This window comes from Aulostomus chinensis, chromosome 16 (assembly GCF_037954235.1).
Source record: "Aulostomus chinensis isolate RoL2024-O1b breed Wild chromosome 16, RoL_Achi_v1.0, whole genome shotgun sequence".
NCBI lineage: Eukaryota > Metazoa > Chordata > Actinopteri > Syngnathiformes > Aulostomidae > Aulostomus > Aulostomus chinensis.
The window spans coordinates 15235340-15262760 of NC_141335.1; the positions used below are offsets into that span (position 1 = coordinate 15235340).

General features: G+C 40.7%; 1 protein-coding gene across 5 annotated transcripts in view; it reads right to left on the minus strand.

Annotated features, from left to right (window-relative positions):
- The window catches only part of piezo1 (piezo type mechanosensitive ion channel component 1 (Er blood group)), a 74775-nt gene that overhangs the window by 33487 nt on the left and 13867 nt on the right, over positions 1-27421 (minus strand). For 3 of the 5 annotated variants that reach the window (XR_015109368.1, XM_086179952.1, XM_086179951.1), the window contains exons 2-15: positions 26971-27066; positions 20922-21087; positions 20430-20571; positions 18119-18353; positions 16999-17212; positions 11922-12093; positions 10821-10928; positions 10352-10421; positions 10095-10198; positions 9799-9878; positions 9416-9596; positions 6943-7048; positions 5874-6055; positions 4759-4907 (exon numbers count right to left, since the gene is read on the minus strand). Coding sequence is in view for 4 of the 5 variants with exons in the window: in XM_086179952.1 (XP_086036078.1) it covers positions 4759-4907; positions 5874-6055; positions 6943-7048; positions 9416-9596; positions 9799-9878; positions 10095-10198; positions 10352-10421; positions 10821-10928; positions 11922-12093; positions 16999-17212; positions 18119-18353; positions 20430-20571; positions 20922-21087; positions 26971-27066 (2005 nt within the window). In the remaining variant the exon portion in view is untranslated. Of the gene's footprint in view, positions 1-4758; positions 4908-5873; positions 6056-6942; positions 7049-9415; positions 9597-9798; positions 9879-10094; positions 10199-10351; positions 10422-10820; positions 10929-11921; positions 12094-16998; positions 17213-18118; positions 18354-20429; positions 20572-20673; positions 20695-20921; positions 21088-26970; positions 27067-27421 lie in introns of those variants that run through there. The other 2 variants (XM_086179953.1, XM_086179954.1) reach the window with 2 other exon arrangements.

Below are 27421 nucleotides of genomic sequence, written 5' to 3' on the forward strand. Positions count from 1 at the left end.
TACTACCACAATAAACTGGTAACCAGTTTAAACTCTCGATGGGAGAAGTATCCAGTGTGTGGACTCTTTTTCTATTTTAATGTGCTCTTCTGTCCACCACCTAGAATCTTTATTACTTGTAATTTTCGCACAACTTCACTCTGATTACATTCACAGAGAGCCATCAGTCCCCAAAAGAATTTGATAACAGTGGCAAGAAAAACTTCTGAAAGGAAAACCCCCAAGCAGAAGCAGACATAAGGTAGGCCACCATCTGTTATCCCAGGAAGTATAAAAGTCCCATGAGGCTCAAATCAATTTAAGAAAACACTGAAGGCCTCATCAGAAGGGACAAAGTACCGTTCTACCCAAGGATCCTTAAGCTTTGACCTGTGAAGCTGAACCTGGTAGAACACAGTTCTAGCTGTTGAGGTTCAGATGTGAAGGTTGCTATAATGAAGCTACAACTTCTAAAACCTTGGGTGATTCACACAAATACACCTTCAACTGGCAGCGCAGATGATCTATGCAATCACCACAGAGTCAAGGAGGGAAGCTGGCATCATTATCACAGAGCTGTAATGTGTAAAATAGGTTTGGTAGTTACAGTGGTAGACACTAACGAGAAGTATTTTTGCTAAAAAAAAAAAAATTGACTGACCTTGGGCACTTTTTTGATATGAAATGTTAATTCATCCTCCTCATGATCCTGTTATTTGTGTGAAACTGTGTCATAACCAGTATTTGAATGATTTAGTTATGACAAAAAAATGTGTTTTGTGGTCAAAAAGGCATTTGAGGCCACCAAAATGGAAACGGTACATCTTTCTGTCTAGGTGGAACTTCATGGCAGATGTAACACTATCTCGTGGCATTCCAGAGGTAACCCATTTAGGAGAATAACCCCATTTACACTTGCTAACTTGCTATTAACTGTCATCTATATCCAGACACTAAATGAGATAATCTCATCTTTGAATTTACACCTGCTATTTTAATGTCTTGTAATTTTTATTGAAACCAGATCTCTGTCATCCAGAGCAAGACCTGTGTGTGATTCTGAGGTGGCAGCTGAATTAGGCTCTGAAGGGAAAGGCCCAATGTTGTATATGCGGTACTAGCAGATCTGAGGTCTGCTGTCAATATACCCTGCCAAACAAGCAACTGATAAGGTTCTACATAAAGTTTTAATGATTCAACCATCATCACAACATGTTTGATGGGAGTGCTAGTGAGACTATTATTCATCTTTTGTTTCTGGTTTTCATTTCACTAATGAAATTAGTTTTCTGGACTGGTTTTTATTGATAGGTAAGGAGCGTGGTTAAGCCGTTGTTGTCGTCATCACTGTTGTTGTCGTCGTCCTCCGCTTATCTGATTGGTCCAAATCGCAGGGGCAGCAGCCTCAGCAAGGAAGCTCAGACTGTCCTCTCCCCAGCCATGTCCACCAGCTCTTCTTCTCTTCACCAGGCCAGGCAAGAGATATAATCCCTCCAACGTGTCCTGGGTCGGCCTCGAGGCCTCCTCCTGGTTGGGCATGCCTTGAACACTTCCCGAGGGCGGTTTCCAGGAGGCATCCTCATCAGATACCCGAACCACCTCAACTAATTCCTCTCGACATTGAAGAGCAGCAGCTCTACTCTGAGCACCTCCCGAACGACTGAGCTTCTCACCCTATCTCTAAGGGAGAGCCCAGCCACCCTGCGGAGCAAACTCATTTCGGCCGCTTGTATTCGGGATCTTGTTCTTTCGTTCATTACCCAAAGCTCATGACCACAGGTGAGGGTTGGAACATAGATTGATCACCAGATGACTGAACCACCTCAACTGACTCCTTTCCACATGGAGGAGCAGGGGCTCTACTCTGAGCCATTCCCAGATGTCTGAGCTTCTCACGTTATTTCTAAGGCTAAGCCCAGCCACCCTGCGGAAGAAACTCTTTTCAGCCGATTTCATTCGCAATCTCATTCTTTTGGTCATTACCCAAAGCTCATGACTGTAGGTGAGGGTTGGAACATAGTTTGACTGGTAAATCAAGAACTTTATCTTTCAGATTTGCTCCACATTGGACCTTTTTGGTGCCATCCTACCCTCACTCGTGAACAAGACCCTGAGATACTTAAACTCCTCCACCTGAGGCAGTGCATCCTCTTCCGGCTAAGGACCATGGCCTTAGACTTGGAGGTGCTGATTCTCATCCCAGCCACTTCACATTTGGCTACGAACTTCCCAGCAAGAGCTGGAGGTCGTGGCCTGATGGAGCTAAGAGGACCACATCATCCACAAAAAACAGAGACAACATCCTCCTGGTGTGTGTAGTTAAGCTGTTTTGGTAAGATGGGTATTACCAGGAAGTCCATGAGTGCTTGGCTGATGTAGCCTTAAAGGCTGACGAGGTTCAGGTGTGCTAAACTTTAAGTCAGTGAGATGCCAATGTGTATGCTCACCTGACAAGACTCAAACTTTGATGCAGCAGTCTTGATTTCACACCAGCCTTTAAACTGAAGTGAGTACTGAGACTGGACTCGCTGCTCTTGGAGTCAATGAGTGACTGCCCTGACTTGTTTGTCAGAGGTCTGGGAAGATGATAATGTTAAGCTAAACCCCCCCCCCCACTCTCTTAACACTCATCTTGTAAATCATTCAGTTTTTCCTCCCACTAAGCCTCTTTACATCCATCAATACACACTCCAGGTTATGGCTTGTTTTGATACTTGACTTCCACCACCAAGTCCATAACATTTCTGATGGACATTGATGGACACCAATGGTGAAACGCAGAGTAATAGGGACCCAAATGCAACACACAAGATGTTGGTTGAGGAGAGGGCACACCAAGGGACTTCAGGAGCAGGTTTGATCCTAGAGACATGGAATGTGAGATGAATATGCATAGACTGAGGGATCCTGAGTCTCACTGCAACAGGATTGATCATCGTCTGGATGGGAAATCGACCTACAAGCCTGGGTGCCACCTTATTGGACTGACAAGGAGAGGCAGGTCTTTAATGGATAGCCAAACCGTCAGTATTGTGAATGATGCATAACGGTCAGCGGAGCGTTGAATGGAATTGCGGGCTTGCGTCCAGGTGTGTTGGCAGCGCTGAATGAGGGCTTGAACTGAGGGGCAGGAAACCTCCTTTACGAGGGCAGGGAACAGAGAGGGATGATACCCACAGGCGCATTGAAGGGGAAGAGATCTGTGGCTGAACTGACAAGAGTGTTGTGGGCATATTCTACCCAAACCAGTTGTTGGAACCAGGAAGAGAGATTGGATGACACAAGGCAGCGAAGGGTGGTTTCCATTTCTTGGTTCTTTCTTTCACTCTGACTGTTAGACTGGGGTTGAAAGCCAGAGGACAGGCTAACAGAGGCCCCCAACAATTTGCAGAACTCCCGCCAGACTATGGATGTGAAATGGGGACCTCAATCAGACTAACGTCAGCTGGGATGCCATGAAGACAGACAACATGCAAGAGAATAAGTTCGGCCGTCTCTTTAGAGGAAAGGAGTTTTTGGAGTGGAATGCATGCCATCTTGCTAAACCTGTCAACTATGGTGAGGATGATGGTGTTACCTGCCGAGGGGGGAAGGCCAGTGACAAAATCGAGGAATATGTGCAACCATGGATGATTGGGTATGAGAAGTGAATGAAAATGGCCAGCAAGAGCTAGATGAGATGGTTTGTGTTGGTTGCAAGTGGAGCAGGCTTTGACAAACTCATGCAAATCTTCATCCATGGTGGGCCACCAAAACCGTCATTGCAAAAACACCTTGGTATGTGTACCCAGGATGACAAGAGAGTTTGGAGGACTGTGACCATTGTAACACTTCTGATCTTAGCAAAGCAGGTACAAACAATTGATCAGGTGGGCATGTACTGGTCTGGTAAACAGATAAACAGAGGCAGCTTGTACCTTTTCCTCAATGTCCCTAACTAGGCAGGAGGGAGGCAAAAGGGGTGCAGACTCCACAGGCGAACTGTCCTTAACAAACTGGCATGACAAAACATCAGGCTTAACATTGCAGGAGCCTGGATGGTAGGATAGAGAAAAATTGAACCTTGCAAAGAAGAAAGACCAACATGCTTGGTATGAGTTCAAACGCTTGGCAGTGCAAATGTATTCCAAGTTCTTGTGAGCCGTCAAATCAAGAAAATGAACTTTTTTGCCCTCTAGCCAATGCCGACATTCCTCCAAGGCATGTTTGACTGCCAGCAATTCTTGGTTTCTGATGTCAAAGTTTTGTTCTGTGGGGGGTCAGACAGTGAAAGAAAAATGCACACAGGTGCAACTTCTGGTCAGATGCAGAACATTGAGACAACACTGCTCCCACTCCTATGTCAGAGGCATCCACCTCCGCAACAAACTGTCACTCAGGGTCAGGCAACTGGAGAAAAGGGGCAGTGGTAAAATGAGACTTCAGGGTTTCAAAGGCTTGGCTGGCTGGAGGAATCCAGGAGAATGCGACTTTGAAAGAAGTCTGGGCTGTGAGGGGAGCTGTGAGGATGCTGACAGATAGCAAACCATGACAAATGGACTATGTATAATTTCACCTCTGATGGACAAGAATTGTCAATTCACATTAATATTCATACATCATGTGTTTCTACTTAAACAGATAAAGTGTTTGTGAACATTTTTCTATTTTGTGTAAACTGGATGGATGGAGAACCCAATAAATTATATCTTTCAGCAAGCACAGAGGCATAACAAGTGTCAAGAGAAAAATATAAAAAAGGTAGAGAGGGAAACACTGGAGAGATGTATGAGAACATACTGTTCCTCTGTGAAACCAGTGAAGTTTCTCCAGTATTCAGGGAAGTCCTCAAACTGGTACGTGTAGATGGAGATCAGCACCAGCATGGTGTAGGCCACAACCAGCCACCAGAACAACTTCAACAAACGCCGCCACAGAGAATAGCACACCTTAGAAATATGAAAACCCCTCATTAGATTACAGGAGGTATATTTCAGTTGTATTATAAGTGGGTATACATATAACTACAACATTTAGAGGAGGCTTCTATGGCCAAATGATACAAAGGGGAAAAAACAGCTTAAAAATCACACCAAAACTAAGAGCAACAGTGAGAGAAGAGTAACTAGTGCAGTGTCTTCCAAGGGGTCATCAGGGACATGAAGAACTGTTTAATTTCACTTTAAATTATTTCAGTTCAGAGTGCTGCATTCAGGAGCCTCTCATAAGCATGTTAATGCACATAATCTGTCAACATAACACTGATCTGAACTTGCAAACATACAAGTTAGAAATAGTGTTTTCTTCATTTTAGAGAAACGGTATTGCAATTTTTTTTTTTGCATTTTCTGTTTTTATTCTATAACTTTGTCTTACTGATTTCTTGACATTTCTCAGATAATTTCTTTCGTCTTCAGTTTAAATGAATCAGCAAAGCAATGTCAAAATGCTAACAAAAGTCAGCACTTTTATCAGAAAAAAACAACAAATAAATACACATTTGGAAGAAACAACAGCCTTTTATATAAGACTTTTATGATTGTATCTTAACTGATATTTTAGAGGGTCTGATCAATGATTTTGAATCAGATTTCTCGTGTTTAAATGCTTGTGAAAGGTTTATTAACACAGCCTTACCCTGAGGGTCATTATCAAAGTCACTTTGACCGGGGGTTTGTGGATGATTGAGTGTCAACGTCAGCAGCTCTGCTTTCAATTTTGTGTAACCAGGTTCAGATTTAAGTGAACACCATAACTCTATCATGTGCATAAAAAAATTTTCAGTTATGGTGAATCATTCTTCCCAGTTACTCCTACAATTCAGTAGGCATATCAGTGACACCCAGGGCCCAAAGTGTTTGACTGGTTTCTGTTCCATGTTTCAGTGTTTGTGAAGATAGAATCAGTGTTCATACCTGATAGAGACAGAGGCAGAGCAGGAACAACAGCATGTAGACAATCTTGTATCCAACAAGTTTTCCCGCAAAGGACACCATGATGAACATCCCTCCACACACATATATCCAGTATTTAGCGTAACAGCTCATCACCATGCCTCCCAGAACCTTAAGGACAGATTCATTACTAGCCCCTGCCCCTGGAGAGGATAATAGGTTAGAGAGAGAGGACAAGGAGAGACACAATAGAAAAGAACCTCATCAAGAAGGTAGAAAGCCATCAGTGGAACAGAAATATGACAAATTAAAGGAAAATTCTAAATAAATAAGAAAAAAAAGTCTAAATAATGTTGAAGCTATCTGCCAGAGGTGGTACATATCACAATTACACAGTAATTTCCACCTAAATTCCATGGGTGTAAGTGAAATTTGTTTTGTGCTTTTTGCAGTTTGGAAAAAACATATTTGTAAAATTCAACAGTAAGGATGTAACTTTCAACTAATTTTGCTTTCTGAGGTTTGTCCTCATGGAAACCAAAGACTATCCTAATGTGGCAAAATGTGTCTTCTGGAGGTTTTGATTAAGGGTAGGGTTAAAGTGTGAATTGAAGTTATGTTAAAGTTACACATGAAAAGGTTGGGTTTAAGGTTTTTTATTTCCAGAGTTTTTTGTGAGAATTAAAAATTGCAACAAGGCTTTCTTTTCTTCAGTCGTACTGGCTAGGAAGTCAGTACTTAGAATAATACTTAAACATGTAGTTAGAGTAAAAAATTAATTTACTTTTCTTAACATGAAAAACTGAGAAACAATCATGACATCTATAGTAAAGCTGTTATAAAACACAGCTCTAGACGATAGGAATAGAAACAGCTGACCAGTTTGGTGGTTAAAACACATCAGACCCAGTCAGAAAACAAGAACAAACCTTATCATTTCCATGTTAAGGTAAGAAGAAAGATTTAGGTCTACTTTTGGCTAACATTTGGAGTTAGAAATTTGGTTGTGATCGTCAATCAATATCCCCACAAGGATAAAAGGTCAGAACCTGAGAGTTAACATAGAATTTTAACAATATAGAAATTTAACCTGTTGTAGTAACTTCTTGCAGTGGTGTGGCGATTTTCCTCCTCCTGCTGAAGTTTTCCTTCACTGACTGACGTACCAACAACCAGAACGTTAAAGTGAACAGAAGCTGGAAAAAGAGAGAACACATCAACAGACCATCTATTAGACCCGCTGAACACTACCCTGAGGGGTAATAACTTCTTACATTCCTGCCATGAGATTTGTTGTCTTCATTGTTGCTCAAGGGTTAAGGTCACTTAACACCATTTTTTCATAAAAAAATAACGAAACACTTAATCTATTAAATACAACTTAAATCCTTCAACTGTCTGAAGTTTCCAGCCTTCCACAGAACGTACTTGTTTGAAACTTTGTGATTATTTTGCAGATCATAAACTGTTAACTAAGAATCACAGAAAACAGCAAGTATCCAGTTTTTTTAAGAGTTCTTCTAGCAACACGTACTGAATTCAGGAGAATCCATCTTTTTCCAATTAAACAGAAGTCCACACTTTAAATCCATGTGAGATTGGAGACAGTCAAGTAAATATAGAAATAAAACAACAATTAAAAACAAATCAGCTTAATTTCCAAGACCTTTTACTTTCCTTAGTACAGTTCCTCCCAAGCATGAAAATTATGTTTCATGAACAAGATGTGACATTTCAGTAAAAACTGCGGATGAAAAGTTGCCGTTCCACTTTCAATACGTTCCTCCACAAAGAAGGATAAATTTTATTACCTAGTGTAATCTGCCCCCCCACAAAACTAACAGCGCTTGCAATCTTTAATCAGACCACTAGGGTCCTCCAACCACTCCAACCACGAAATGTTATCATAGACATGAGTCCTTCAAAATATTGGATATAGTTTGCTAATTTTTTCCCTCTTAAAGACATTTCAAGTCACAACTGTTTTTATTTGTCTGTCTATTTTTTGTGACACCTGACCAGCTCTTGTTCCAAAAACAGACATTTGACAGCAGGGGTTGCCAAATTTTCTGGCAGGAACACTGCTCAACATATCCTGAGGAGGTCCTTATAGGTGAGGAGATTCACAAAATGTGGGTTGACTCACTGGTCTCTGGTATAGAATTTGGACCATTAGAAGGAGGACCTCAAATTGATCATTAAATCCATGGATGCTGAAATTGATAATTGCACTGGCCAAGGACAGTAGCCTATCCTGTCTTCTTTTCCATTCTGCCTGCCTGTTTTTTGGTGCCTCGGCCCAAGCTAGTTCCTCCAGTGGCTTGCCCTCCACTTGGCTGACTCCAGCTTCCAGTCTTCAGCCTCATCACCTGTATACTAGCTCTTGTACTCAATCTTTCCAACCTCTCTGCACTGAGCTGACAGGGTCAAGTCTTTCCTAACCTATCCGGTCTCAAGTTATGCAGTTAACCAGTCCAGTTTTGTGGGCACCCACCTAGTCTTTTCAAGGCCTAGTTTACAATTCGGCATCAGGAACAATGAGCCCCTAGTAATCTGGCATTGGCCTTTGTCACTGAGGCCCAGCCAAATGGTCCCCAGATCATCAGCCTCAGGCACCAAGTACCAGTCTTCACAATCTGTCTGCTTTATCTTTCAGCCAATAGCCTGGAGGTACCTTTGGTCCCCAAGCTAACTGTGAGTCCTGCACACAACACTGATCCGCTATTTATCTGACCACCAATGTCCACCAACTTTCCCCCTCCTCAGTGTTTTCCCTAATTCTCTGTTCCCCTGTCTCCAATTGGCTCTCCTGTATTCAGTTCCTTGTCTCCCTGTTTTTTCCCAGTGTCTTTCTGTACTCCTGGTCACTATGTCTTCAGATGCTGTCCCATTCATGTTCCTGCCGCTGACCCTGTGAGCTTCTGAGAACTTTCTTTGTTTGCGTTATCAGACATTGATTTCCTCATCTGAAATTTCAGCTTAGATTTTTAGATTGGACTTATTGTTTAGGACTTACTAGTCAAGTCAAGTCAAGTCAGTTTAATTTGTATAGCACCAAATCACAACAAGTTATCTCATGACACTTTACAGGTAGAGCAGGTCAAGTACCACACTCCCTCGGTGAATTTACACCCAACAATTCTCCATGAGCAAGCACATCCTGCAACAGCGGCAATGAAAACCTTCCTTTTAACAGGTAGGAACGTCGAGCAGATCCAGGGTGGGTGCGGCCTTCTGCTTTGATCGGTTGGGAGGAAAGAGAGCAGGAGAGCGGGGCAGAGACAAAGACAGATATGCAGAAGGAAAGAGAGGGACAGAGAGAAAGAGAGAGAGAAAGCGGAAGGGACTGATGGACTTACTGTTGTCCTAAATAAGCCTTGATTTGTGTTCTTTATTTAAGAATATTTAAAATAATTTCTGCTTGTATTTGGGTTCTTTTTCCTTCTTTTCCCAACCCTTGTCTGTTTAACTGACAAACTTGACCAGCTTCCAACATTGTGATCAGTATCATACATGATCTCATTCTGAGTAACAATATTGTTGCATCTATCATTGTGTCTTACCATAGCTCCCAGTCTTAGACAGGGGTACGGGGCTTTATCCAGCCCCAGCTGTCTGAGGCTCATGGTTCCCACAGTGGTGGGCAGTTCTGGCTGCAGCTCCATGGCCCAGACATACTGCAGACAACACAGCGCAAGGCCGTAGAGCAGGATGAAGGGAGAGCACAGTGTGGCGGCATGGCGTCTGCCGAGGGACACAACAAACAGAATACACAAGTCTAAACCCTGAAATAACACACTTTCAGTCACCAAGTGGCTTCTGTCACAAAGTGCTGAAATCCTGTTCACAAATGTTACAATATAGTAATATTAATTCACCAATCATGGACACAGGAAATATCATTTTAAGGTGGATCACAGCTAGTGACAAACAGGTGCTACAGTACCTAGCCCGCAAGATCCAGATGAGACAAGCCCACAGCAGTAGAACAAAAGTCAGCCAGCTGTGGTATGTGATGCTCCAAACCTGAGCAACACAAGAACACACATGACAACAGAACCAACTGAAGACTTGCTGATTTGTAAGCTGATGCTATTATGTGACTTTAGCTTCAAGGATGCGACTGTGATCATCACTCATCAAGTTCAGCTGTGTTAGTAGATAATGTGAAGGTCATAGGTCACTTTATATTATCACCACCATCATTATCATTGTTAGTAGTAGTAGTAATAGTACTATTACCATCATAGCTATAAGAGCACAGACATAGCTCTGCTGCATCACCACCTTTCCCAACAGGAAAAATGGACTCTCACTCTGTTCGGCACAGGGGGTACTGCTAACTCCTGCCAGGCACAGACCACATACCACAGACTATTTGCTGATAAACAATCAGGGTTTTCCCCTGTCACAATTCTTATTTTATATTCAATATTTTCTCGGAAAATGCATATATTGTAATTTAAATATATGATTCAAAAACAAGAAATGTCACATACCCAGATCTGGCTGACTCTCTCCCATGGTTCCTCTTCTACTCCCTTCTGGTCCCACAGACAGGAGCATCAGCTTTAAATCAACACAAAGGCTTTTTGAATTATACATATATACAGTACATGGTTTTATTTAGAAACAAAAAATAAATCAGACATGATCTCATTGTTTTGGTTCATTTGACATTAATTATATGAAGAAATTTGGGAATCAATACTAACTAAGAGGGGGGGGGGGGGGGTTCAAAGAAGACCCATATTTATTGTAGGCACCAAAACTGGAGTAGTACAAGTTTGCGGTGAAATAGAAGCAGGATTACAATCATCAGGTTTACTCACTCAAAAAGATTTTTTTTAAATTTTATTTTGCTGTTGCTGACAAGACAAAATAAAAAGAGTGATTCCTACAGTTTCCTTTGACCTTCTTCAAAACAAAATTTAAAATTTACACAGCTTTAGCACTCAAAGTTTTTACCTGTGTGTCATCGTCATAGCTGTCCTTCTGATTCCATGACCTTAACTCCACCGTCTCCTCTTTTGACTCCTCCCTCTTCTCATGTTGCTCCTGCTCCTCCTCCTCAATCTGACAACACAAATAGAACACCTGAGAAAAATACCAAATGACCATCTATGATCAAACAAATGATGATTTAATCATTATGTAAAAGCATTTCTTGCTGGTTGCTCTTTTTCAGTTGGCACCATGATATATATCCATTATTTCTATGAGAAAATACCAAATTAGTCACAAAAGGACAGGGCAGCAAGAGACAAAATGTGTCCTTGAATGATGGAAAGTGGTGGCATAATAACCTGACATCTATCATGTATTTATTGTTATTAAACATCATTGGAGCTCATTATTGTTGTTGCCATTGTTTGTCCACCAGATAATTTCAGGCTCAACAAATGATTTTCAGTACTTTAAAGGTGGTTGACTTTTCAGCAGAATTATTCACTGCAGTCGCACGTGCAACAGACCTTATCTGCTCAGGAGCATTGTATGAGCAAAATATGATGTAAAAACATATACAAGCACCATCTGATGACCATTCACAATTAGGGTTTTAAGCAGGAGGTGCCAGAAAAGTTCTCTCACTGATATCAAATATACCATCACCAATGCCACCCATTCATTTAATGTCAATCGAAGGTGATTATCATCAGAACTACTCGTGCCAATGAACAGTGATATTAAAAGTCTGTTAATTAATGTATTGGTTGGCTAGTTGTTGTTTGCTCTCCTTCCTGCTTTGTCTGTAAAAACTGCGTTACATATAGTCTGTGTTATGGATTTTTACTCCTCATATTTATGAAGGATTAAAGGCCTCCTCTTGTCATCTTGTGCTAGCTCTACCCCTCTCATGTGAACCCTTCCAGAAAAAGGTGAGGAAACACATGTGTGATGTACTGAGTTCATAATGTTCATTGTGATACCATTAAGCCCTGACTGCAGTTGATCTGCTTTGATTAGCTGTGAGGGGAGATTGTAACCAAGCATTTTCTATCCTCATTTTCCATTCATTTTTTTTGTCTATGTTGGGCAAAAATATTCACAAAATACAGACTGCAATACCTGTTTAGGTGTCCCATGACCTCCTGTCTTGAGAACTGTTGTCATGGTAATGTAAAGGAGGAACAGTATTCCTGGGTTAACATAAACTGGCCAGTCATGATCAACATTCAATTTGAGGTCATATGGAGCAGAGCAGTTTCCTGGTATGATGATGTCCTTCAGACCAAAGAGTCTAGACAGAAACAGAGACAGAAGGAGGAGAGGGGGAGTTAGTGGTTTGAGGGACTTGGTTGTTTCATGCCATGAGGAAAATTATAGTTTTTCTGACCAGAGGTACGTGGAACATAAGGATCAGGTGGAATTATTTGAAAGGTGGATAAATGACAGGCAACAACATTTCAGTGTTGTTCCATGATGCCAAGGTGTCCCAGTCAGAAAACATTTTTGAGAAAATTTTAAGTGTGTCAAATCTTGAGGAAATGTTTGTTTCTGTGACCTTTTATTGAAGCCAGTTTTAGAATAAGCTAGTTAATTTTTAAGCAAAAAAAATGTTTTCCATGTTTAATGGGAGCTGGGCCCCCATCTCAATATTTAAGACAAAATATTGATTTCAAAGGTCAAGTTGACAGCATAAATGTAGGAGTCAAAAATGTATCAGTTTACCTCTCTCCTTCCATGCCATCACTCAAATGTAGAATCACCAAGCAAGACCCCTGATCAGCTCCAAACCAAATCATTTAAAGCTCATAATGCCAATAGTTCACCAGCAAGAGGCAGCTTGTGTGCCTGAAAAGTTCTGTGGTCAGTATTTATACAAGGCAACATGCTGACTGGATGAATTAGACAAAGTATTCAACCCTGAGGGAAACATCTGACTCTTCAGCTGGTGAATATTCACAAACAAGGTTGTCAGCTGTGTCTAAGCAGGTGGACAACACGGGCTTGCTTGAGCCTTCTATCTGAAAAACAGATGACTGCTGTAGCCTAAAACACCACAGAGAGAGAGCAGTCAGAATCAACAAAAACAGGAAAGTTACAGACAACTGAGATCAATCTCAGCGATGACTCTGATACTACACAGTCATCGAGCTCCATGTAAGCGCCACCTGTACGCACAGATGTTCTTAACTCACCCAAAGGATTTCCCAATTCACATATATTTTTGTATATTAGTGATTTTCTCATTGATAGGAATAAAATCAGTTTGGTAAAGTTCAAAAGTTATACGCAGATTTGAGCATCTAGTTTCAATAACTCATAAATAACAAGGTATTATACAAAAACAAATACACAGAAAAACAAGTTTTATTCCTGATCTCAGACAATTATCCAAAACTGATTTTGCTGAAACGTCAATGGAGAGGTGACTATGAAATTAACCTCAGAAAAAAAAATTCTGTTCGTCATCTCACAGAAAATAATATTACACTCCCCACAATCCAAAACTGATTTTGCTAAAACGTGAATGGGAAATTTCTTTCTGGTAGGCGGTCATTGTTGATTTCTTCTTTTGGTGGCGATAGTCAGGGGTTGGGCCACCAAGATCCACTAGAACAAGCAGAGAGATTCCACACATCTATGGAAGTCCACTGGAAAGATGAACTCCACCTGTCCGCTCGAGAGCCTGTTGTTTGGTGTTTTGCTGGAGGTGGAAAGAAGGCTAGCTCTCACATCAGTGTTCAGTTATATTTTTAAATCGTGATTCCAAACCATTCAGTTGCCCATCTGTTCTGTGTGGAAGCATCTGCATTTGTTATGTTTTGACACTAATTTGTTGTCTTTCCTGTTGTTATTTGTCAACTGTCTCATGATTGAAAAGCTTGAGTGACATCACATTTGAAACATTCAGGTCTTCTCTGCGCTTTAATATGTTCAAGTTGTTTCTGGAGCCATTTTCCACAACATGGAAATTGCTCATCAGGTGATTGTTGAGTTTTAATCAAAATGTAGCGCACAATTTAATCAAATTTTCTGAAAACCGAGCAGAGACAAACGAATATATGTGTTTCAATTATACAGGCATTAGGAGCTGGTCCATCAAGCACTGAGTTTCTGTCTGTCGTCCATCTCACAGAGCCACACACACACACACACACACACACACACACACACACACACATACACATACACACACACACACAATATGTACATTGGTTAGGTAAACATAAAAACTGATACTGAGAGCTGATGATGAGGTCATTCTTCAACTTGGAATGCTGCCCTGCTTGCTTGTCTTATTACAATTTTCCTGACAGGGAGAGGGGAGCTGACAAAGCATCAGTTGCTAGCTGCTAGCCAATCATTCCACACGTACCACAGATCATACTATCCACATTCCTCAGTTCAAAATCACAGGCTCACTTTCCTGTTTTCTTTTCTGTCACTCATTTCACACATTCACTCTCCTTCTATTTCTGTCCGATTCTTTTTCACACAGTACTAACAGAGAACAGACGTTTCCTGAGAGGATCAGATCTAGGTGTATTTGCTCGGTTTACTCACAAGATGGGCTTGCTCATGGGGAACTGCTGGGTGTATCTAGACCAAAACAGTCAGACTGAAGTAAAGTTGTAACCACATCAGTTAATCTGATCCAAATCGATAGTAAGCAAATTTCATGCACACGCAGTTCATCGAATGTCCATTATGTACTGATACACATTGTTATTTTTGCTCTGTACTGCAAATGTATACATATCTAAAAACAGAAACGTCAACACTGAATGAACTGAGGCATTAAATTAATTTTAGTGACCTCGTAGATATAAAGGTCTCAGAGGATATTCCAGATTTCTTATTATCAACGCTCAAGTTACAAATGTATAGTACTGGATCTCATATGGAATTATGTAGTATACAAAAAAGTGTGAAATAACTCAAAATATATCTTTTATTTTAGATTCTTCAAATTAGCCACTCTTTGCTTTGATAACTGCTCTGCACACTCTTGGCATTCTCTTGATGAGTTTCATGAGGTAGTCACCTGAAATGGTTTTTCTAAAGCCCCTTTCACACTGCACCAAAAACGCGGATCAACTTGAGTTTTTGGGCACTCTGAAAGGGACGACTCGGCATTTCGACCCACGTCAACCGACTCACCAAGCCACCCTGGTGTTTAGCTGCTCAGCTCGGCTCGTCAGCAGTGTGAAAAAGGCAACCCGTGTTGTCTCAGGTTTTACACGACCTTCCTGTCGCATCCTGATTTTGTCACTGTGCCGCCTGTCAGGTTTCACTTGGAGCTTCTTCGGCTCCCTTCCAGACTAGCCAAAAACTCCATCCTCCTTCGCTGCATTAGCACTCAGACATTTTCCAATCTGCGCCGAGTTTGTATGCTTTGCAAAGGAGACGACATTGCAATGCACACAATGACAACGCTAACGTTCGACTCGACAACGACCATGTTGTCGTTTGTTTACCTCTCAGTGTTCCGGCACACGTTTATGTGTAATGGTGACGTTATCAGCGCGATGACGTACGAGAGAGAAAAACACAGGCACGCAGCCCTCACAGCAGAAGTTCAGACCAAGGTCTTCTGGAAGCTTGAATGCGCCCTGATGCTGAGCAAACGTGGGTCCAAAAACCCGTGTTGACATGCATCTTTCAGTGTGAAAATGGTATAACACTCTTGAAGGAGTTCCTAGAGATGCTGAGCATTTGTTTGTCCTTTTGCCTTCACTCTGCGATCCATCTCATCCAAAACCACCTCAGAAGGGTTCAGGTCAGGTGACTGTGGAGACCAGGTCATCTGGTGCAGCACTCTATCACTCTCCTTCTTGGTCAGATAGCCCTTACACAGTCTGGAGGTGTGTCTGGGGTCATTGTCCTGTTGAAAAATAAATGATGGTCCAACGAAATGCAAACCAGATGGGATGGCATGTTGCAGAATGCTCTGGTAGCCATGCTGGTTCAGTGTGCCTTCAATTTTGAATAAATCCCCAACAGTGTCACCAGCAAAGCACCCCTACACCATCACACCTCCTCCTCCATGCTTCATGGTGGAAACAACACATGTAGAGACCATCTGTTCACCTTTTCTGCATCACACAAAAGATGCTCCGTGTGGAACCAAAGATCTCAAATTTGCTTTGGTCAGCAGACTAAAGCACAGATTTCCACCAGTTTAACGTCCATTCTTTGTGTTTCTTGGCCCAAACAAATCTCTTCTGCTTGTTGCTTTTCCTTAGTAGTGGTGTCTTATCAGTAATTCTACCATAAAGGCCTGATTGGCGCAGTCTCCTCTGAACAGTTGATGTAGAGATGTGTCTGCTACCAGAACTCTGTGTGGCATTTATCTGGGCTCTAATCTGAGGTGGTGTGAACTTGTTATTTCTGAGGCTGGTGACTGGGATGAACTTATCCTCAGCAGCAGAGGTGTCTTTTTTGCTTCCTTTTCTGGGGGGATCCTCATGTGAGCCAGTTTCATTGCAGAGCTTGATGGCTTTTGGGATTGCACTTGGGGACACATTCAAAGATTTTGCAATTTTCCAGACTGACTGACCTTCAGTTCTTAAAGTAATGATGGACTGTCATTTCCCTTTACTTAGCTGATTGGTTCTTACCATAATATGAATTCTAACAGTTGTCAAATAGGCTGTCAGCTGTGTACCAACCTGACTTCTGCACAACACAACTGATGGTCCCAACCCCATTAAGAAGGCAAGAAATTCCACAAATGAACCCTGACAAGGCAAACCTGTGAAGTGAAAACCATTCCAGGTGACTACATCATGAAGCTCATTGAGAGAAGGCCAAGGGTTTGCAGTGCTGTCAACAAAGCAACATTGAGGAATCTGAGATATAAACATATTTACAGTTCTAGTTCTCTGCTAGATAATTCCATGTATCTCGCTTAATATATTTGCTGTCTTCAGTATGTATCTACAATGGAGAAAGTAGTAAAAATAAAGAAAAAAATATATATACATACATACATACATACACATATGTACATACATATCGATAGATAGATAGATAGATAGATAGATAGATAGATAGATAGATAGATAGATAGATAGATAGATAGATAGATAGATAGATAGATAGATAGATAGATAGATAGATGTGTGGTGTATGGATGTGAATGAATTAATAAATATTCCTGTTTATGATTCCTATCCATAGTTTGGTGGGATCTTACCTGGCCCACAGACTGTGGGGAGGGAACACAGCCTGGGCAAGGAGACTCTGGTACAGGTACAGACAAACCATGTGACCAGCCGTGAAGAAGCCCACCATCACACAGAGTGCATTGAAACCCAGGTGACTGATGGGAAGGTGACAGGCCCACCATGTGCACAAGCCAATGAACAGCAAGAAGTAGATGGCAGAGAAAGCAGAAGGCAGCGTGACACCTGTGAGAGATGACAGTTACAGTGATCAATCTAAAATGAAAACATCTGACTCCTAAAACATTGTATTCCATGATAATTGAAAAAACAAGGATCTAATCACAGATAAATAATCTGATTCCTGTTATGATCCTTTCAGAACTTCAGGAGTAAAGATTCAGCAACCTGCAACTGAAGAGTTGCTGGTTTGATCCTCAATTCCCGAGTGATCATGTGGAAATGTCCATGAGCAAGATACTGAACCCCCGATTGTTCCTGATCAGTCATTTGGTGCCTTGTATGGTGATCAGTGTGTGAATGAGTGAATTAGGAAACCCTGTAAAGCGCTTTGAGTAGCACTAAGGTAGAAAAGCAATTGAGGTCATTTAACTTTTCAAATGAAACCACAATAACATCATGGGTGGATGATGATGAGTGTACTTTTCAGAGGGAGAACCCAGCAATGGCACTTGTAACAGTCTTGTTCTTAAGAGTTTCAGACTGAGGAGAAGGGACTTTGTTTAAATGCTTACTGCCTCAACCCTGAATATCAAAGTTCAGCACACTTTGATTTCTACTTTGTGATCTGGTTCCCTTGACTTCATTAAATTTAGGGGCACATGTACTTTTTTTTTTCATAAATCCACACTGGGTGACCTACTGATCAATTACGTCTACTTGGCTGCTATACCTACGATCTTTCTCCGATTCTGAACCTTCTCCTCCTGCTCCTTCAGAACACACTGCAGCTCAAATATTTACCTTCATGAGAGACCTAATCAGCTAGATGATGTTTTATAAATCAAATGTGAAGACCTTTTTATATATATATAGCTTGAACTGCCATTGAAGACCTTGAAAAGACCACTACTTAGACTGTGTTTGACTTATGATGTGAAAGAGAAATGAGAGGAAGTCAAAGGGACGTACCAGCCAGAGCCAGCAGACTGATGGCCAGAATTCTCCCCAGGTCCTGCAGAACTTTGCGCACGATGACCTTGAGACGCTCAGCCAGCTGCTTTGCTTTGGTCGCTGTTGAAACCTCCTCATCAGTTTCATCAGGTGCTGACCTCTCCTCTTCATCTTCACCTCCGGATGCCTCGTCTTCTTCATTCTCACCCTCGTCCTCTTCATCCGTGGTGGTGTTGGATGTGTCATTTTCTAGCTGAGTGGAAAAGGGAGCAAAGAGTAAACTGAAGACAATCAGTCTTTTGAGAACTTTCCACACGTCCATGAAACACTTGAGCCAACAAACATATGACTATTGATCATCAGGTCAGTTACTGTGATAAAAAGAATTCATTTTGGAGAATTTGTGCATCTGCATGTCCATCAGCCTGAATAAATACTGATCCTCTTATCAGTGACTGGTTCAAACCAGAAGATTCAGTCGAAACCATTCACAAACTAAAACCACTTCTGTCATTCTTTGATATGAAAAAAGTATTTCACACCTTCATTACACTGCAACTTGACTATTGCAGCTGGCTATATTTAGAACTTCAGCAGGCTGATTTACCCTGCTTTATTTAATTCAACATGTAGCTGCAAGTATGCTCACTGCAAATAAAAAGTGTGAACACATCAGTCCTTCATTGGTTCTCTTTGGAATTTTAAGATAGATTCCATGGCTCTTATTGTTCAGAACCCATCTTGTTGTACATCAAGCAATATATTCACTGGCACTCAGCTTCCTTGTCTCTTAGATGTGACAACAGGTCTGTCTCTTGCTTGTTACATTACAATGAAAACTTCCAAACAACTGAGGAGCTAGCTGCCATAAGACATTCAAAGTGATGACTGACGTTTTTCAACAAAGGTACAAAAAAGAGGCTGTTATTGGTAAACTTCCCTTTCCATTTTTAATTAGACTTTAATGTTATTTAATTCAGCACACTGGCCAACTTCATCTGCTTAAATGTGTTCTCGAAATAAACCTTGCTTAATTTACAGTGACAGGTGGCGACTGTGTCTGATTACTGAGACAGAAATAACACACTAACTATGGCATGTGTATGTCTGTGGGTGATGTTTGTATGTAACTACTCTGGAGCAAATCAAAAAGGTGTGTTCATAGGCAGCTATCTGATTTCCAACTGCAAGCAGATGTCTTAAAGTCATCTTACTTTTAGCAGATGTTAAAATCAAGATGGTTTCTTGATTTACTAGATAGCTAATAAAATATGTACTTTCTCACTTGTCATTAACAGTATCAATGTTGTTTTTTGTTTTATCAAGGAAGAGACTACAGGTTGTACTTGAATGTACAATACTGATGTAGTCTGTTTCCATTCACAGGTGTAAAAGCTCAATAGCCAGGTCAACTTCAACCTTTCAAAATCTGGGTTCATTCGAGCCAACAGGTCAGCAGAGGCAGCCAAGATGTCCATGTCTTCTATGATCATTTCACATATCACTTACTGTGAAACAACCTGGTCTCAAGTCAGCTCCACTGCTCTAATACTATAACCGTCTTTGAGCTGGGTTTGTGTGATGTACAAGATTACATATGATGAGTTTTTCATTCAACATAGAGTGCAGAGGATCAGACAGCACCATCCCACTCAGAACAAGTCCATCAGCATTTTCTGTTAAGCTGCTCTGGAATGGAACTCAGTCCATCAGTTTATTTAAAGGTCATATAAGGAAATGCTTTATTTCTATTCAACTGTGGGTACTCAATGACGCATCAGTCTGTGACTGAATTTTGCACATAGAATCTGGCATATAGAATCTGGCATATAGATTCACCTACCAACTGCAATCCATGATGGGCACATTTATACATTTCATTACCCAGCACACCCAACAGGAGGTGACATATTTTTGATTTTGTGTGTTTTGACACATTCAATTTTGAATATGTGTCAGGATATTCAGTTCTAATTCATTTTTAGTAACTCATAACATGTCGAAAGGAATGTAGAATTTGGGGACATAATTCATGTTGGTACATCTCAATCTCAACATGAACCCACCATGATTCAGGCTTATTCAGTAGTTACATGAGTACCTTAACAAAAAAACCTTACCTGCTTTGTAAAATGATGCGTGAAATGACAACTAAACCAGGACTATCCTGTGTGTGTTTCCTTACTGGGAGTTATGCTGAAACAGCTTATTTTTGTGTGCGTGCGTGTGTGTACGTGTGGTTGTGCGTGTGTGCATATGTGTGTATGTGTGTGTTTGAAAGCAAGCTGTGGTGCTGCTGGGAGGAAATCACACTCCCACAATGACTCACTGATGTAATGTTGGCAGCAGCCAACATTTCTCTGTTCCTAACCAATCTGCTGCAGAGGACCACAGTTACCAAGGCAACCACACACACGCCCAGGTCAGGACACAGAAGGCGTAACACACTCCAAGGATCATCCAGTGGAAGCCTACAAAACACACACGTGCACATAGTGGAAAAGTTAAGTAAGTTCAAATATTTCCTCAACAACAGTGTTACTGGGGAACACTATCTCTCCCGTTGTACCTACACTGACTAAGCTAATGTTGTTACTGTTCTTTCAGATCAATAACACTGTAGTTCCTTGTTTCCTTGGGCTTCCACTCTATAAACTAGGTATAATGTTCTGCCTTCACTATGCTAGATTAATTTGTGTGCGTATTTATCCTCTCCCACTGGTTGCAACAGAGAGGATTCACTCATTCATTCAAGTCGACAGGAAATTGCAAAATATTGGTGAGGATCAGGAATGATGATCATGTGGCTTAGCTGACACACCTGGACAGTCCTATATGTCTTGTTAGGGTGTCCCATTGTGAACAGTTGTCACCGATGGCAATGTTGAGAGGTGGATAGGTATAGAGAACCATCTGGAAGCAGATATGAGCCAGTACAAACAGAAGACTGGTACAGAGTACAGCTCGGATGAAACGACCAGTGTGACCTGAAGAGAAAGAAAAGGTAGAGATAAAATCAGTGCTCTATTGTGTACAACAAATGAGTAGGAATTCATATTTGTTACACAAAAGCAGAACATAACAGTTGTGAAAATTCTCTTGTGCCTGCAGTAAGATGAGACTCAGATGTGTCACAGGACTAGGATGGATTCAGACTAGCTTAGGATAAGGAAAAAAGCAAGCAGAAACTATTATCCTGACTCCATCCCAGAGAAAAAATATGTGTGCTATTAACTTGAGTTGCCTTGAGAAAAAAAAAAAGGAACGAGGGTGAGGATTAAGATTTTCCATATAACATACTTTGGAAATCCAGCTGTTAGTCTTTTTATCCTCTGAAAACAAAATCAGTGAGATTGTTCTAACAGAGTGGTGTCTCTTTTTGAAATGAGCCACTTTTTGCCAAGTACACACGAGCAGCCAGACAAGTCTTCTGGAAAATAGGTGAACTGTTAAGTTTCATGGGCTTAGCATAACAGCCAAACCAGGTAATGACTTCATTCTGGTTCATAATATGATAAAACACAGTACCATGAAGCTTTTAGACCTTTAAGCTTCGCAATGTTTTGGGAAATATGCTTATTTTCCATAGTTTTTAGAGCAAGACAAGAAAACAGACACCCTTCTCTCCTCTTTGGTGCATTGTGGAGCTTCAGACTTCTACCAGATGGCTGACTGCAAGTTTGGTTAGCTGCAATGAATACTAGCAGAGGGGTAGTAGAGGAAGAACGACTTTCCGGAACCTGATAACTGGAAGAGCAGCTACTGCGAAGTATGGACAGCTTTATAATGGAGGAGGATCTATTTGAACTGTAATATATACACAGAGAAGGAATTGCAGATTTTCAAAGTTGAGCTAACAAACTGGGAAGGGAGCCTGAGGCAGTAAAAATCATTCCGGTTATGTATTTGATAAAATAATATCAATGCTGTAATAATATCATCTTGTAATTTTCCTCAGCGTTTTTTTCCACAGCATTCAACCAATTCAATAGAACCACAACATAATCGATAAATAAAGACAAAGATGAGATGGTTTTCTCTAGGGCTGCAGCTATCAATTCTTTTAGGAATTGAATAATCTATCGATTATTCAAGGATGTTCAGTGAAGAGGGAAAAGCTGCACTTCAGCGCCTACAGACTGGTAGCAGCTCAGTGGATCAAATGGTTAATGTTACAAATGTCAACTGTAGCTTGAAACACAGACGAGGCTTGCTGTGTCTGCCATGGTTGTTATTTGAAGGTTATATCGATGATAATTTTTTGTGTCAGGCACATTCACTGTTCCCTCTTAAAATTATGGTAGACATGTTGGTAAAAGGCACAAATATCACGTGTTGTTCCAACAGCAAAGGAAGGAGTTGCTTCCTCAACAATGGTATCATAACATCAGAACTGAAGGAAAAACCCTCTATTAATAAATCAGTCCTTTGGTCAATCATCTGTTATTAGATGACAGATGAATGTGTTTACCTAGTTTACTTAGGTGCTTCGTACTCAAGTACCTGCTAATGAATAGCATGTACATATACCCAGAACTAGATAACTTTGCTGTGCAACCTTGTGTTATAAATAGTTACATTTCATTTGAGTAGCTGTGCACCAGCTAGCCAAGCATACACAGAAAATATTGTATGCAGTTTAGGGGCAGTTATTTGATGATCCAGAAAGAATGTCAACGCTTCAGTTGGTGAGGAAAAGAACAATAAACAAAACAGCATTGTATCCTTAACCTTTTGGGCGTATCTAAAAACTCTGAAGGGCTTTCAAAAAACACCACATCCCTCCGATTTCTGAACTCAGGTACACACTGACACAGAAACTGCTCACCCTAAAAACAACACACCCAAATACAATACATGAATTTTGTTTATGCAGTCCAATCAGTCAAACTAAACATCTAACAAAATCCCAAGTCCTCAGGTAAAGACTCAGCAGTTCACCTACAACTGAATGGTTATGGACAGTCCTCTGAGGACAGTAACTACATAGTTTTGGTGCTCCTATTTATTCTTTTATTGATATAGTCCCAATAATTTATACCCTGGAGGTACTGAGATGACATCACTCTGACCACATTAAGAGGTGGTCTAAGCCACATGTGACCACATTATTTTAGCAATGGGAACACAAATGAGTCATTGGCAACAGTGAAGGACTGCCTCATCAGTTAAAGCAAAATATGTATTGATTTGCATATTGGATGTCCCAGGAATTGGATGTCAATTTAAAGCAAGAAAAAGAAAGAATGCTGGTCAGATACAGATAATCCCAAATGTCTACACATTTTCAACAAAAATCAGATGCAACAAGGTTTCGGTGTCAGTTAGCAGTTGAAGTTTTAGTTGCTAACAAATGCCTTTGCTTGCTCAAGTCAACAGAGGCTGTGTGGTTGTGGCTTCCCTCCAACAACTGCACCATGGATAATGTCAGCCCTCTCTTGTCACCCATGAAGGAAAAAGATAAAACATCTGTGGACAAAAATGAACCACACCAGACTGAAGTAAATCGTCAGGATGAGGACAACTATTCTTAGTGTGAGAGTTATGAGAGAAGCCCATACAGTACACAGTAAAATGCTTAGTCTAATGAATGGATTGAAGGGGAAAACAGACTCAGCCAGAATAAAACAAACTTTTGTTGTGAAACAATATTGAGGGATGTTTAATGATGTGTAATGGCCATCATCATGTTTTGAGAACAAAGAGAAAAAGCTATTTGAGGGAACAACGAGCTCCTGCAATTGCCACACAACTGAAATCTTTAGGAAATACAAAGTATTAGTAAGTATATATCCCAATTGGACTCCATTTAAGACATATGGTTAAATAGAAGGAGAAAGTCTTGTAGTTTTCCTCAAAAAAGTAAGAAATTCACTTGCAGCACATGAGCTCGGTGCTGCAAAAAATTCTTTGATTTTTGATTCAATTTATATCATGTTGATCACATTATTCTTCTGATTTTTGGGCTTTTGAGTCAGTTCAGAGTCAAAACGACACAGTTTAGGGAGTTTTGTGATTGCTACGTTAGTTTTGGGTGACCTCCCTTTCACACTGAAACACACGTGTCAGAGCGGGTTTTTGTGCCTGCGTTTGCTCGGCATGAGGGCACATTCAAGCTTTCAGCGCGGGAGTCAAATAGAGTTTCTGGGACATCAACAGGAAGACTGATCTTAAGCAAAGGCCAAAACTTTACTGAGAGATACGTGTTTTTGGTGCAGTGTGAAAGGAGCTTTACCGTGAGGATAATCATTCAATAAAGCCCCTTTCATGCTGCACCAAAAAATGCGGATGAGCACGGGTGTTTGGGCACTCTGAAAGGGTCGACTTGGCATTTCGACCCGCATCGGCCAACTCGCCAATTGACCCAGGTGTTTAGCAGCTTGGCTCGGCTTGGCTCAGCTCGCCTGCAGTGTGAAAAAGGCAAGCTGCGTCGTCTCAGGTTTCACGTGACCTTCCTGTCGCATCCTGATTTTGTCACTGTGCCGCCTGTCAGGCTTCACTTGTAGCTTCTTCGGCTCCCTTCCAGACGAGCCAAAAACTCCATCCTCCTTCGCTGCATTAGCGCTTGGACATTTTCCAATCTGCGCCGAGTTTGTAAGCTTTGCAAAAGAGACAACATTGCAATCCACGCAACGGCAATGCTAATGTTCGACTTGACGATGGAGGTAATGTGTCTGGCTGCCAGCATGGACTTAAGTCACACTTAAAGTATAGAAATCCATGAATCCAATATATGCTTTGTGCCATTATTTTCCCCACATTTAAAAATGAAACAACAAATGCTAACATTGACATTTAATGCTGAAAAATCTTTTGCCCGTGTATCATAGCCTTTCAAATGTTAAGTAGAGTTTGCCCTCTTTACATACAATTGGGACATCAGCAGTTCCTGTCTCAGCCTGGATTCAGACATCAAAAACCAGAAGGCTTGCTTTTACACCTGATGATATCTTGTGTGCACTTAGTTCACTCAGCACACAAATGAAGACCAGGTTTGAAAATGGCTTGATATTTTACCACAAAAGTTTAAAAAGATGAAATCTCTTTACAATGTTTTCAGAAGTTAATTACTGATAATACTTTTACTCACACTTAAGAGAAGTTTGGGGAGGAAAACTAAGAAGTGGAGTCTTGTATATTCTGTAAATTGCATGAACTGAATGTTTGATGACATTGTTGGGTAATCTCCAGCTCTGACTCAAACTGTCTTTTATTCTCTTCAGAGCCCAACAATGTTGCTTCCAATCAAGTTTTTTTCCGTCTCAGCCTAAAGAGTGAGGGTATGTCTGAGCGTGTGTGTGTGTGTGTGTGCGCGTGTGTGTGTGTGTTTGCACATGTCAGGGTTTTGGCCGGCCATTGGGTTTTCCATTAGGGGAACTCCTTGTGCACCTCCTCCTTCTTTCAACTGAATTAAATGCATTTTTACTTCCAGCTGTGTGTGTGTGTGTGTGTGTGTGTGTGTGTGTGTGTGTGTGTGTGTGTGTGTGTGTGTGTGTGTGTGTGTGTGTGTGCGAGTGAGTGAGTGAGTGTGAGAAACAGAGACAGAGACAGAGACAGAAAGACAGACAGAGAGAGAGAGAGACATGACCACAGCCTTTTAGTGTCTAACTGGGTTTAAGGCTCAATGATGACATCTCCACCCTCTTGTTTTGTGTACATCTTGAACATGTACATTTAAACCAGAATGTCAAAATAAAAATCTTGGAATATTTTAAAAAATGTATACTCATGGATGTTTTTAGAACTTTTTTTATCAAAAGGTGCATTCAGGGAAACCCTTTGAGAATCAATTCTAGTGTAGCAAACATTTTAAAAACAACCTCCACTAGTAAGAAGGACAAGCAGAGAGATTGGATTTCATCACTGGTCACAGAAGCTTGAGCATGTACGTATATGTGTGTGAATGTGCATGCATTCATGCATAAGATGGACAACAGAAAGAAACTCAGTGTTTGATGGAACAACTGCTAATACCTGTATAACTGAAACACACATAAATTTGATTGGTTCCATTCAATTTTCAGAAAATTTGATTGAATTGTGCACTACATTTTGATTAAAACAGAGAAGACCTGACTGTTTCAAAGGTGATATTACTTTAAGCTTTTTAATAATGACATAGGTGACAAATAACAGGAAAGAAAACAAATTTTTGTCAAAACATAACAAAATGCAGATACTTCCAAACAGAACAGATGGGTAACTGAATGGAATCATGATTTAAAACCATATCTGACCACTGATGTGAGATCTCGAGGGACATGTTATAGCATGCTTTCCACCTCCATCAAAACACCAAACAAGAGGCTATCTCATGGACAGGTGGAGTTCATCTTTGCATAGATATGTGGAATCTCTACATATTCTAGTGGATCTTGGTGGCCCAACCCCTGACTATCGCCACCAAAAGAAGAAATCAACAATGACCGCCTACCAGAAAGAAATTTCCCATTCAAGTTTTAGCAAAATCAGTTTTATATTGTGGGGAGTGTAATAATTCTCTGAGAGATGATGAATAGAACTTGTTTTTCTAGGGTTTATATTCTACAAACTTTCAGGCTTCTGCAGGAGCAAAAAAACAACATAATAAAAAATAATTAATAATAAAAAACAATAAGGACAAGCAAATTAACAACCCGCTGACTCTGACGGTTATGAAATTTTGGCTGTTAATGAATTCCTCTATGAAGAATATGATCTGGATTTTCACTTCAGGAACCAAATTGGGAGGTCACTGTTGAGGTCTACATTGATGAAGGTTGATCACATGACAATTTCACAATGTTACAGTACCTGGACTTACATTCAGTTTGACTGACATAGTCAAAAGAACCCAGATGTGAGTGGCACAGAAACACAGATGAACTCACCTCTGATAGTGTGTTTGTTGGGAGACAAGAACCAGGGAAGTAGCAGCAGGTACAGCAGGTACACCATTGATAGGACATTGTAGCGGAAAAGACAAGCTGTGAATACAGAAACACTTGTCAAGAGACAACATATATTTATTTACAAAAGAATATGTTACACAGCAATGTGATCATTTATTTGCAGTATTTTTGAGTCCAAGATTTATTTTCTCTAGTTCCTGCATTGTTTTCTATCAACTACTGAGGTAAGGTCTGTCTCCCAGGTTTCCAAGTTAAATTACTTTTGTTTATATACCCACAAATCAAAACAGAAGTTCTGTCAAGACATTATGCATATAGAGCAGGTCTAGACCGTCCTTTTTACAGACCCAACATTCCTCTCTAGCAGGAACAGGACAGAACAAGATGGAACATGTTCCGATTCTTTTTTCAATTTTTTTTTCAGAAGTTT